This window comes from Diplotaxodon limnothrissa, linkage group LG19 (assembly GCF_057381915.1).
Source record: "Diplotaxodon limnothrissa isolate DT_005_m linkage group LG19, D_limnothrissa_male_GT1.1, whole genome shotgun sequence".
In the NCBI taxonomy this organism is placed as follows: Eukaryota; Metazoa; Chordata; class Actinopteri; order Cichliformes; family Cichlidae; genus Diplotaxodon; species Diplotaxodon limnothrissa.
In genome coordinates, this window is record NC_140614.1 from 30,250,396 (window position 1) to 30,263,924 (window position 13,529).

Below are 13,529 nucleotides of genomic sequence, written 5' to 3' on the forward strand. Positions count from 1 at the left end.
ATCCACAGAGTGACTTTTCCAGGAGCGCGCACACAGCCGAGACTCGCTGTCCGTCCCAGCGCTGCAGCTGCGGGCCAATCACAGCCTGCAGAGCCCGGCCACGTTTAACTCTTTATCTCTCAAACCAACCTCTTCATTACAGAGCTGTTATCCCACCGCTGTCAGCTCAGCGCACGGGAAAGAGATAACAGCTGCAAACTGTTAAGAAGGATGCCATGCAAATAATGGGCCTTATATAAGCCATTCTATTGTTCTAATATAATATCTGATCAGAAATAAACACAATGAAAACAGTGGAGGGGAACATTTTGATTTTCAGGCTAATGGGCATCCCTGTATGGAGGTCCCCAAGTGCCAAAATGAATCCAATAAATACATCATTAAATAATAACGTTAATATGTCATTAATTAATCAAACTAGGCAATAAATAAATGCATCCATAATTATTTTAAGTATAAGTGATTTCATTTAAAACACTTAATAAAATATAATGTTTTACTTGTTTCTGATTGTGATTAATTAATGACACGTTTAACCCTCTAGAGTTTAAATCACATGGCCAAGTTAAGATTATATAGTAGCAAGATGCACTCTCACAGAGTCTCTGTTTCAACTTGTGTCAAAACTGTGACTTTTTAGCTTTCAAATTGTGTTGATAGGCCAAGTAAGTCCAGAATAAATATTTTACTCTGAATTCTGTTGTCAAAATTCAAAGCAGGATTTTTTTTTGAGGAAACCCCCAGAGCCTATTTGCAGAAAAACGCATCAACTAATCAAAATGTATTTGGTTGCGTAGGAAGAGGGAACAGTTGTGGGAGTGACGGTGGAGAAAAAGTGAGCGATAACAATAGCGAGTTTTCACATCTGAGAGATTTGTGACATTTAGCATGTTTGCAGTGTATACTTCAAATCAAAAGCAGCCACAAACAGCCAGTTGATCACAGAATATTCATTATAAGTTCATTATTTAACTATTACTTCTTTCCCATTTTAATTAATTAATAACAACTTAAATTATTTAATGATATATTTATTTAACTAATTTTGGCACTTGAGGCTCTCCATACTCATGTGCACTAAGTCAGAGATGTATTACATGAAGACATTGGTTTTAGCTGTTTTACATAATCCAACTTAAGTTATATTATAAAAAGATACTTTTAATACCTAAATGAATCAATATATAAATTATATTGTTTGAGTATAATTACACCCTGATTTTTTTACTTAGGAGCTACAGCTTTGAAGTAAGTGTCATCATTAATGTAACGGATACCTGGAAATACTGCCGCAAATGCCCAGATTAAATTACAAGCTTCAAAAGTCAAACTTATAGCTCCATACTGTAGCACCCTGTGCTGTGAGTAACACCCATTCAGTATCCAGATACAATGGTGCGAAGCCATGAACATGTGCTGCCACCTACTGGCTACAGATCAGCTTCTGCCATGCTGAAGAATTTCAACTACAATCACTGCTTCACTCAGTAAGTACTTGGAACTTAGGTGTTTTACTGATGTTTTGGCTCTCATTCAGTATTGACAGTCATGTTGCTGAGTTATTTGGCCCTCTAAAGGTACCTTTAAAGAGGGACCTCTTAAGGTTTGGTTCTCATTGGATGCGTCATCACCCCTGTTTGGATGAATGGGGTGGGGATGTCCAACATTACATCCCTCTCTGCTAGATGACCTGCCAATGGTTGATCAAATCTCAGCAACAACAAACCATAGGCCTGGTGTCGTAATCCAAACCTACCTGGTAGCTTTCATTCCTCTCCATGTATTCCTTCCCAGGAACAATCAGCTACTTGATCACCTGCTATAGTTAGGAAACTTTAGCTGTGTCCAATATCTGCTTTTAGAAATCCTATAATTGGGCTGGATGAAACTCTGACAATGTGGTACTCAAACTCCATAAAGAAATTCAGTTAAGGAGGATCATCAGTAGGCCCACACTGCCCACTCCAGTGCCAGGAATATAAATGGCAAATAGAAGCTAAAATTATTCCAGGCTTTAAATGATCATCTTTACATAATATCAAGACAGACACATTTCAGCTCGCAACTGTTCCAGTCATGGGACGGTGAACATAACATACGCCCTGCAGTTTTTCAGTCTCTATCCGTTCCGTGAATAAAGAGAAGACTACTTTTAAACAGGAAAAAAAATCATTTATTTCAATATACATTGCATTTAAAACTATATAACAGTATTTATTCAATATTTTACACAGCTCTCATCATGGAAATGGACTGAAGTTTTAGAAAATAAGACCAAGCTCTGAAATAATATGATATCCCAACCTTTAATTACTGCATGATTCCATGTTTTTTTTTAAACATAAAGATAATTATAGCTTCATACATTATTTTTGTTCTTTATAAAAGAAAAACCACACCTTTCCAAAGTAAGTTCATATGTTTCTTTGATGAAAATAAGATTGATACAGCAGTATTTAGTGATTCTTAATATGTAAAGCCTGAGGAACTGCTTTAAGCCAGAGCAGAATGGATAGGATGTGATATTTCGTAACAGGTGCTCAGTGGTCCATTTTGGCCACTTGAGAGCAATCAAATGTACAAACCAATATACTGTAGCTATGGAAGATACTGTGTATGCTGTCATTGCTGTGGAAGCAGATTTAAGAGCAGAGAGGAAGTCGAGAGTAAATGACATCAATCTGGGAACAAAAGTAATCTGGTCCTGACCGTCAGTACCACCAGAGGAACGGATGAATATAATTCAGTGTAAACACATATCAGCAAAACATTGCTCTTCTGAAAGGGCCTGTAGATGCATTTCAAACAGCAGAGGGATGTCTCTTAAATGTGGAGGCCCACTGCAATTAGTAGTCACAATATTGCACTATAGCATCATGAGAAAGAGAAACCCAGCGAGTATCAACGGGCCTGTATTCCTGTAGGCCAGCACCTGAAAAGGCCTCTGGTTCAAAGCAAATTATACACATTGTGGTGCTAATCAGGGCACTGAGTAATGAGAGGTCAACTCTCCACTAGGGGGCCTTCCAGACCTAACAGTGATGACTAAGAAATCCCTTTTATTCATCTCAGCGTGCAGGAGAGTCCCCGGAGAAAACTCAGTGTGCCGTGGTGCAACAGTAAAAGCAATGGGCACAGCCCATAACCGTGGAGAGGTGAATGGACAGTCTTGTTGAAATTCAGACTCCATCTTACAAAGTGATACAGAATTAGACATTCACTGCCATTAAAAGCATGAAGGAATCTCAATATAAAAGTCGTCCATCGTTCACTTTTGCTTGACTGGGACTGGTGGACTGGTGAAGGTTGCTTTTCAGTTCCAGTGCAGAGCAAATGTTTACTGAAGACATTTTAGTGTTTTTATTACCAGAATTACCGTTATTTACATGTTGATCACAACTTACATTCTTTTGATTGATCCAAGACTCGTGACAGTTCGGGCACAAATATAGGAAGCTCGCTAAAGCATCGGAAATATTTCACAAAGTCCTTTCATTTACACCGGAAGCTAAAAAACGAAAAGGAAAAATAAGAAAGAAGAGGGGGAAAAAGGAGGCCTGTTTCGATTTTGCTACAGAGGACCGCTGCACAATGCCAGTTTAATATCTGTTATTGCCAGCTTTTCCTCTTTCCTGTTTTTAAAAAACATGTACAGGCATTTGTGCATCATGTGGGTGCAGAGAAACCTGCTGACACACCAGAATCTCTTAGAAATATTAAATCGGAATTCAGTGGCTTTTTGTCTGGAATTTCTGACGTGTCATCTTTGAATGGCCATGCTTAGCTGGTACAATTACGACCATTAGGGGTTACCCGAGCAGTGCTGCTTTTGCTTTGTACACAGCTTTCTGTCTGTTGCATATGTCCTTGTTGTGGCAGACTGTGCATTCGCATGGTTTTCTGAGGTCAGATGCCCGCCTTGTCACTGTAGAAGGGCGTGACATGGAACATGTAGCAGTGTGTGCAGACCCTGACAGGCTTCACCTGACCGTATCGAGGCAGCGGAGCAGAATGGGAAGAGCAGCGAGAGCAGAAGATCTGAAACGACACATCATGCAGTGTATCACTTACCATCCACATGATAACGCATGAATTATCAGTTTGATCGAGTTCACGTTAAACCGAACAGATCGTACCTTTCCGCAGCTTCTACAGTGATGTTTCCTGCGGATAACAGTGAACGGAGCCTTGCAGGCAATGCAGGAGTTGCAGGCTTCATCAGGGACCCAGTCAGGAGGGTCTGCACAGAGCCAAAAAGAAACAGTAAACACAAAGCAGAGCTGTCACCAGCTTAACGTTTGCTGAGAGAAGGAGAAAGGAACTGGCTGACATTTCAAAAAAAATCTGTGTGGGTCTGTTTGTGGATTTGCTGACCTTCGAACTGGCCCTCACGGGCCTTGGCTGCCAATTCCGATGAGGAAATGGTCTCCTGACACAGAGCACAGTCCTCCAGGACTGCGCTGCGCATAACAGGCCCCGCTGAACACCATAAAAGAAGAAATGTGTGTTGTGTGACTGATTGTTATTTAGTTTAACAGCTCAGTTATAAACAACAGTGCAAAACTGCTGTTAGCAAAGACCCTATAGTGTTTTCTAAGCTGTTTTCACATATGAACTTAATTAACTGTTAATATGAAACAGTAATGGGAGGATGAAGTGACTAGATAATGTGACTAACAGCATGCAATTTAAGATTGCACTGCTGTGTCCATTACTGTGCAAGCTGTCGTTTTATTACATTTGTCATCAGCTTGTTTTGGGCCAAGCACCTGGTTCTGTTTTGATGTGGTTGTGTATTTTTCTTAGCATATTTTTCCAATATGACACAACCAGAAAAAGCCCCACTAAAACACTGCGTGTACTAGGGAGCTGGCAGTGTAAAAAGACATGCCTGATGTGCACTTGCACCCCTGTCAGGTGCCATCTAGAAAATTTTGGGGCGACAGTGCAGGCCTAACAGCTTTATTTAAAGAAAACAGAACTCGAGGAAAATTTAACTCTACAGCCAGAGAGAGAGACTGAGGAGGAGCTTCTTCCCGCAGGCGATACGGTCTCTCAATCACACCACCACACAGTACTGACCCACACATATGGTTCTTACACACACACTGGACTTTCTGGACTTTGGTTTTGCACAACACTGGTCACTATATTCTTCATTTCCGGTTAATACTTGTACAGCTGCTGTTATTGTGTATATATTTATTTATATTTAGATTTCTTCATACATTCTTATATAGTTCTATATTGTGTATTGTGTATTTTGTTGTACAGTTATTTTATTTTCAACTTTAATTTATATATTTATCTTTATCTTATTCTTCCCAGTTAAATTTACCCTTCATTCTAATTTGTGTTGTACAGTTATTTCATTTTTAACCTTAATTTATATTTTATTCCTTCCTAGTTAAATTTACCCTTTTTAATTTTTCATATTTATTTCCTATCTTATTCATAGCCTTTTCCTTTTTTTGTTCTCTTTAGGTCACGAGCAGTTGTCCAAGCATTTCACTACATATCGTACTGTGTATGACTGTGTACGTGACAAATAAAATTTGAATTTGAATTTGATATTCCTTACAAAGACCCAGCTACCACCATTTTTCGTCAGTTTCCAACCATGCCATAAAGAGCTAAAATGCTAGTAACATTTGCTATTATTTATTTATGTTGCATCTAACTGAGACTTTTGATGCAAATATCAGGTGTTGCAAATGTGGCAATGAGGATAAAGAGAATAGCAGTATTTGAACATGCTCTCCAGTGACTACATTTGTGAATTTTTGTTTTTCAAATGGGGGATTAAATCCCATTATAATGGGATTAAACTATTATTATTTATTTATTTTTAAACAAGCAGTTTTTCACGATCAGAAATGTGTTCTGTTTTATGTTAAGCAGCTTTTTTTGCTCACTTGGGGGTGCGCACCTATCACTGTTAATTTAGAGTTAATTTTTTTCACATGGAGCCTCATTAGGGAAACATCAGGCTCATTAAGTAAGGTGGTAGGTATGGTGTGTTTTTAAAGAGCTTTTCACTGAAAGCAGCTGCCTTCAGAAAACGATGCTATTCGAGTGAACAATGATCACTCTCTGCACATAATTAATGCAAGCATTCATTTTTACACTGTCACACGATCCATAATCCATTGTTTTGATTAAAAGAAAATCATATTGTGGCCACTGGTTAAATCTTTATAAGAAAGTTTAATCTTTTGAGCAATATGACTAAATACTAGTTACTACTTCTGCTTAATTCAAAAGGCTGTTTTGACTTCAGTCTTTAGTCTGTTAAAGAGAGAAAGCAAAATATTGTAACACTAAAAATATCTCATAATCAAAAAACACCTTTCTGACCTTTCTTCTGCTTATCATTGTCTCCTTCCTCACACTTGGTTGCCATGACTTCAAAAAGAGTCTTGAGGATGCTGCGAAGGTCACTCGCATAGTTGGTCTGCAGCTGATCAGCAACACCTGCATCACACAAAAACACAGAATGGAGATCAGGCCAAGCGAGAAAAAGAGGTGAGTAGAGAGCGAATCAAGAATGAGAGCTTTTATACCTGATATACAGACAAAGAGACGGTGGATGAGGTCGCTGCTGCTGTGGAAACGAGATCTGATCTTGTTTCTGGCTGCTGCTTTGGCAACTTGTACGGCCAGCTGGATCTCCTGCTGGTCTGGGTCTTCTGATGTCCCTGAGCTGGGAGTCAGACTGCTGACAGGACTGAAGGGAGCGGTGAGACACAGTGAAGGATCATCAATTAACATCTGTCCCCAAACGTCCATACATCATTTTCACAGTCAGTTTACATCAATAAAAGCAGATTTCCATATTTAAAGTGGACCAATTATCCTTTTCCTGATTTTCCTCTTATATATGCATACAAATTCACTATGTACGAGACATCCTGAGAGCCAAACGGTTCAGTTTGCTCTTAATGCTCTGCTTCTGTTTTCTTTTTCTATTCTTGAAAACTGCACAATGTAGATGAGAGTGGATACTCATAATATAGTCACTTCTGGTACACAGCTCTGGCTGTGACAACAGCACCCCTACAAAGCCTCAGTTCAAACCTTCTGTTTGCAAGAGGCAGCCAATCAGAACAAAAGTGGAGTTGCCTTAAAGTGAGAGGAGCTAAAAAAGCTTGATTTAGACAGTAAATTAACTAATGGTCCAAAATAAAATAAATGAGGACCATCTTAACTTTGCAAAGCTACTCTGGTGGAGTCCAGGAATAAAATCTTTGAAGCTCCACTTTAATACAAAGTGGAAATAAATGCACAATAACACCATTTACTCTGCCCAAATTAACAAATGCATCATTTTTTTAAAATTAGCCATTAAAGGTTTCTTTAGTTACTGTGAATGTGAGCAGGAAGTAAGCACAAACATGAGACAGACACACATTTGGATGAATGATTTGTTACCTGGGTGTATATGCACTGCTCGACAGACTACATGTGGTGACCGACACACTCTCACAGTCACTACCTGACACAGAGCTGAGTGGAGAGTTCTGAAAACTAAAAATAACCAAATACAGAGATTCATGCATATATATAAAGACTTAAACAAAACAAACGGATATGAATATTAAGAGAAAAGAAAGTGGAAAATTGTGATGAATTAAGGAAAACAAAACAAACTGGATATGTGTTAATGGAGCATGGAGGAGTCCATGTTCGCCACATAAAATATTGTAAAATGAAACTGAAACACACCTGGAGCTTCTCCTGTTGTCCTCTTTGGTGTACCTCTTCATATCCTTATTTTCTGGATTTTCGTTATCCATCTCCTTGTCCCTCTGTCGGCCGCCACTAGTATGTCTTTTTTCAGTCCTCAGCTGGTGATTACATGGGGAGGCTCCATTTCTGACACTAGAGCTACAATCCTGAGCCTGGTGTCCCAGCCCAGGAGCCTCTTCGAGTGGCTCTGCAGAGCGGGAGGAAGGAGGGCTCAAATGGGCCACGTCGTCCTTATTGTTGTGTTCGTGAGGACGAGGAGGGAGCCGACAAGCAGAGGACTGAATGACAGCGCTGGAGGCAGGCGTCGTACAATGTTTGTCCAATCCCAGAGCGAGCCCTAAACCGAGTCCAGTAGTCTCTGTGGTGATGGCATCCTCGTGGCCATCCTCGCAGCTGCCACAGCAGACGCAAGAGTTGAGCAGGCAGTGAGTGGCCACCAGGGGGCCACAGGGCTCAATCTCAGAGGGAGTAGGCCGAGGTAGCAGCAGCTTGTCCACAGCCAGTTCTGTCAAGCTGGGTGAGTGAGGGTTGAAGATGACTGTAGCAGACAGCTTCATGCCTCCCATACGATGGGCGATGACTTCAGCTGTTTCAGACGCTGTCCCCTCTAAACCCATGTCCCACCCATTGGTGTAAGGCAGAGGTTCTGAACCAGGGACATTAGTACAAGGGGGACACTTTGCAGTTGGGCAGTGTGTGTTCAGGTTGCGTGGCTGTGGACAAGGCTGCTCAGATGTTGTCTCAGAAAACCAGCCGTTCCTAACCGAGTCTGGCCTTGGTGCGAGCTTGCGCTGCACAGGACGAGCAGACTCTTTGGGAGGAGAGGTGACATAACAGCGAGGCTCTCTGGTGATGTGTTCTCCTGCTGCATCCAGGTCCTCCATGAAGAAGACCCTGTCTTCCTCCTCTGTACAAATGCCCGTCCTTCCTCGGCTCCCCAAGATTCTGCGTGGAGAGACCTCTGTGCTGGAAACCCCACTGGAGCCTGCAGGCTGTCCTCTGTTGGGATCGTGGGCTGGAGATTGACCCTGGCTGGGAGGCGACAGCAGAGTCGACATCTCGTCTCCCACGCGGTACACCATCATGTTGAGCTGCTCCAGTTCCTCCTCATCGTACTGCATGGAGCATGCCAGCTCAGCCTCCTCTGCCTCCTCACAGAGTAAACCCTGCTCCTGTTCCTCCTCTCCCCTCACAGTTTCCACCTCCTCCCAGCCTTTTTCCACTCCTGCCAACTCTTCCTCCTGACTGGGACAGACAAGCGCAGCCGGTGGCTCCTCTTCTCCCTCACTCCCCCTTTTGGAGATTTCATTAGCAGGACTGCAGGACGAGTGATTCTCTTGGACTGGAGCTGGTACGCCGTTTGTGGCCAGCGCCTGGCTTGTGGACAACTCCCCTTCTTGAGAAATGCACAAGTTTCTCTCTAGCGTCATCAACTCCTCCTCAGTCAGGGTCTGGAGCAGGTCTCTGAAAAAAGCAGCACAGGATAGCTGGAGCATAGTGATAAACTGTGAAAAAATACATTTGTTGCCATGTTAGATATTCATGGCTTTTACCTTATTTTCTTCAGTAAAGTGCGAAAAGGCCTGAAGAGCTCAGACATATCCTCTGATTTTCGGTCTAGGTTGAGAGGTCCCTCTCGATACACAACCAGCCCACTAAAAACATGTTTAAAATTCTGTAAGAGGGTGCAAAGGAATGGAAAACAAAGAGGGCAGTGAAAGGACAGGCAACACTTACCACACAATGGCCAGTCTGGGAATTGTAAACATCAGTGCAGGTTCATAGTCATCAATCATGTCCTGTGTGAGATAGCCCAACTTTAGGGCCCTGAAATAAAAAAAAGTAGTCAAATTAACCGCATCATCTCTGTGTGGTATTTCACAGAAGAGGATTATTTAGCAGAAAAATGTCTGTCTATAAATTCACCTCTCCACAGTCTCACAGAAGAGCACAATCACCTCCTGCTGTACATAGTATTCTTTGGGAGACTTCACAGGCACCATGGCTGACACGTAGCTGCCAGTGGAAGAAAACAGAAAGTGGAACGTAATGACTTTTTGGCACACTTGCAGAAATATCATTAAGTGGACGATAAATCTAGATTAACCCAGTGCATACCACTGATAATAAAGTCTTGTCTCTATTTTTACCTGAGCTCAAACTCAGCAAAAAGGCTGTCAAAATGTCGCAATGCGTCCTTCATGCGGTCTGTGTACAAGTTGAGGTCTCGCAGGGCCTGGTCTCTGGTGATGTTGCGTACCTCCTCCAAGCTGCGAGTAAGATCCTTAGCTAGGGGTCTCATAGCTATGCTCTCTATCTCCCTGTTCATGATAATGGAGCCTGCAGCCAAACACTGGACAGGAACAAGCAGAGATAATATAATTATGCACAGAGAATTAAATTGTTTACGATGGCACACTTGGCATTCAAAAAACTCAGTGTGTGAAAAAAAAAAAAATTAAATATCATTTTGTTTTGAGCCAGAGAAAGGTCATTTTTTCCCAGATTGATGAAGTTGTGAATACACTACCTCGGCTCCAAACCACAGTTGCCCTGCCAAGTTGTCATGACGAATCTCCTCGGGGAACTTGACACAAAAATCTCTGTTGGCCCGGTCGAAGGGGATACATTCATCCATGATCTGACTGATGATGTTCAACACGTTGTCCTGCAGATGAACACGGGAGTGACAGAAAACTAAATTGAACTAGTGGCAGAGAAAAACACGAGCGAGTGAAAGTCTGTTCTTGAAAAGCGTTTTTTTGTTTTGTTTTGTTTAACTAATCTTGGTCAATAATCCGTGCTTAAACATCGGTCACCCTTTCAAGAAGGCCATTATAGCGCAGTGTCTGAGGACCATTGATTAGGACGTGAATGGGAACAACTTGACAAACACATGAGACCATTATGGCCCTCACAGCTACATTTTCCTTCAATAAAAACATAATTCCAGCAGTGAAAATGCACTGTCACATACAACAAGAGCTAATCAAGAGCTTATGTGCCGCTGGCATGTACAACAGCCATAACAATGACTTACAATGAGCCTTTCACTCAACCGCAGCTGCACTGTGCACTGTAATCTTGTCGGGCACAGCACTGCGTCTTTCTCTGCTCGCCCCGAGGAGAGAGATTAAAAAGCTTTGAGAGGGAGAGCTTAACCACTGATTCCTTTATGGCTGTGTTCTGCACATGTGTCTGGGGCCGGTCCAAGTGCCACCTCAACGTCTGTGAGCGCCTCCCAGCAGGGGACACTGGTGATAACCTTCACTTATGTTTGTTTCCACGTATTCAGGAGTTGCGACTGCAGCGACACCCTGAATATGACACAAGACTAGCTTCCTTCCTCCTTTTTTTTTTTTAAGCCCATCTCACTCTCCTTATTGTCCTCATCTGGCCTCTTCTCTGCCTGTCTCTTATGTTTCTCCATCCATCTCAATCTTTGTCCATTTTGAAAGGCACACGCACGCCTGTTCCAGCAGGCCACACTGTAAGAACAGCAGTGCCAACATAATGTGAGCAGCATGCCAGCAACCCCCGCAGAGGTCCATGAATAAGAGCTGATAGCTGCAGTGGCAGGTTCAAGCACAACATTTTGGCTTGAATGTACTTGCTTTCTATTCTTAGGGCCTCTGGGCTATGGGGTATCATGCTGCTTCAGTCATTCTCAAAAAAACCTTAATGCCTTCGAGAGAAGCCACTCTAAAAAGCCTCCTCTCTAAATGTATAAGTGCTTAGGAATGGCTGTTAAATATTTTCATTGAAAAAAATCAGAGACTAATTAAAAATGAGCCTAATTGAGAATATAATGGAGAAGAAAAAAAAGGTGGCAGCACGGCAGAGGGAAGGATGGAGAGGAAAGAGAACAGTCGGGGATCAAGTGATGACCTTATTAGGTGGTTCTCCCCGTGCGCTCTGCCAGTGGGGAGGAGGCTAAGGCACAACAGGTCACATGAAAACCTCCCCTACCACCTCTAGGTCTTTCAGCATGACGCAGCATAGCAGCCATCACTCATGCCCAGCATCACCCGCTAATCTCCTCTCAGCCTTGACCTCATGAAAACCTGCAACAATGCGCTGCACGAGCACATAAATAACCCACCATGAATTCACACCTTAAGATTCTTGTTCTGTGGCTCAGATTCAACCTGATTTATATTCAGAAGATTAAAATGAGACCAATAAACCAACTCTAATCCCAAAAGGAAATCATCTCAGGTTATAAAATGCCTCTTTCTAAAGAAGCCACTCCGGTAATCATTTACAGAGAGCCCACGTGACACAGGGCTCTGTGTTATCAGAGCAAAGTTAACTGTGTCAACTGATGGCTTCCAAGCAAAGTCTACTTATCTCACTTATCAGCAAGACTGTTTCATGCAGTGTTTACTAAGGCAACAGTCATATCACCGCGCCTGTGTCCGGAAAGGGATAATAGTGGCTGTCTTTATTTTTAGTTGAGAGGCCAAATCAGGTTAGAGTCAGGAAATCATGTCAATTACATTAAAACAAGCAAAGGAAATCAAAACCAAACCCAAAATCGGGGTTAATTTACCTAAATTACAGATTCGCGTATCTACATGCATTGCTTGTAATAAAAGACAGTGAAAGTTTTGCTTGTTATCTGCCAACCTGACAGGATCTGAACTGGTTGACCAGCAGGGTACATCTCTGAGGGTCCTTCCTGCCGTCAAGGCTATCCAGCTCTGTGGCCACCTGGTTCAGCTCTTCATCGGCGTAATAGAACTGGGCCAAGAGCTGAGGGTCTGTCCTCTGCACAGAAACACAAAGCAGTAATTTCAGTATTTGACAATCAAAGCAAGGCAATGTAAATGGCATAAGCTTATAAGTTTCAATTACTTTATGATGTGTATCTATCCTTTTATCACTGACTGTTATTTCTTACCATCGTTCATCTATAGAGATTAGGGGTATTATTTCTATTCACTTCTGGGTTTAACTATTGTGCCTCATCCATCACATAAAGCCTCTTCTCACTTTTTGATAAAGGTAGCCTTAGCTACAAAATTAGCATATTAGTATTATACTAGTATATTAGCATTTTCTGCAAATAATATAATATAATTGGCCATCTTTAGGCATATTTGAGTATTCTGGGTATTAAAACATAAGCACTGAATGGAATTATTAAAGACAGAAAGCATTTGATCCCCCAGAGCAGTAGTTTCTGAATGTTAATCTGTCAGACAATTAAAAAACCATGAAGTGTTCATTTAATATTTTAGTGAATGTCTTTCATTTAGTAAACATTATTAACTTAGCGGCAAAGCAAGCAGTTCAAAAAGGTTGAGCACCCCGCCTGGTTCTGGACGGGGCACAAGGCACAAAGTCATCTGACCTAATCTTACATGTCATAAAAAGCACAGTGTTTACAGAAGAAATCACTATACATGAAAGCAAACAACAAAACCTTTACTAGAAACAATACAGACAAGGTAAAGCAAGGACTTGGAAGTCTTCAGACACTTTGGTAAGATGTTTGACTCCTGACCCAGATGTCGATATATAAAATATGTCACGTAACTGTTGTGTTTTTACTTTCACAACAGTCGCTGATATCATCTACCCATGCATTTTCTTAACAGCTGATCTTCTTCAGGGTCAACTCTGGACAGGTTGCCAGTCACAGGGCTAACAGCATGATCGCTACCGATGGCTTTTGTGATCATTCTTATGAAGATACATATACTCAAACTGACTTTAGCATTCAGTGCACACTTTATGGTTATGTCTTAGTGTTAGCCTGGATTGGATTTAGACAG

The 13,529-nt window shown here is 41.7% G+C and overlaps 1 protein-coding gene across 1 annotated transcript in view; it reads right to left on the reverse strand.

Annotated features, from left to right (window-relative positions):
• Window positions 1-2,454: 2,454 nt before the first annotated feature.
• zfyve28 (zinc finger, FYVE domain containing 28) overlaps window positions 2,455-13,529 on the reverse strand; it is a 29,731-nt gene continuing 18,656 nt past the window's right edge. Inside the window, exons 2-14 of the mRNA XM_085343094.1 lie at window positions 12,379-12,519; window positions 10,280-10,417; window positions 9,900-10,102; window positions 9,676-9,765; window positions 9,487-9,576; window positions 9,303-9,404; window positions 7,726-9,213; window positions 7,432-7,527; window positions 6,564-6,727; window positions 6,358-6,474; window positions 4,375-4,479; window positions 4,137-4,240; window positions 2,455-4,038 (exon numbers count right to left, since the gene is read on the reverse strand). Of these exons, the coding sequence (XP_085199220.1) occupies window positions 3,907-4,038; window positions 4,137-4,240; window positions 4,375-4,479; window positions 6,358-6,474; window positions 6,564-6,727; window positions 7,432-7,527; window positions 7,726-9,213; window positions 9,303-9,404; window positions 9,487-9,576; window positions 9,676-9,765; window positions 9,900-10,102; window positions 10,280-10,417; window positions 12,379-12,519 (2,970 nt within the window). The 3' untranslated portion in view covers window positions 2,455-3,906. The remainder of the gene's footprint in view (window positions 4,039-4,136; window positions 4,241-4,374; window positions 4,480-6,357; window positions 6,475-6,563; window positions 6,728-7,431; window positions 7,528-7,725; window positions 9,214-9,302; window positions 9,405-9,486; window positions 9,577-9,675; window positions 9,766-9,899; window positions 10,103-10,279; window positions 10,418-12,378; window positions 12,520-13,529) is intronic.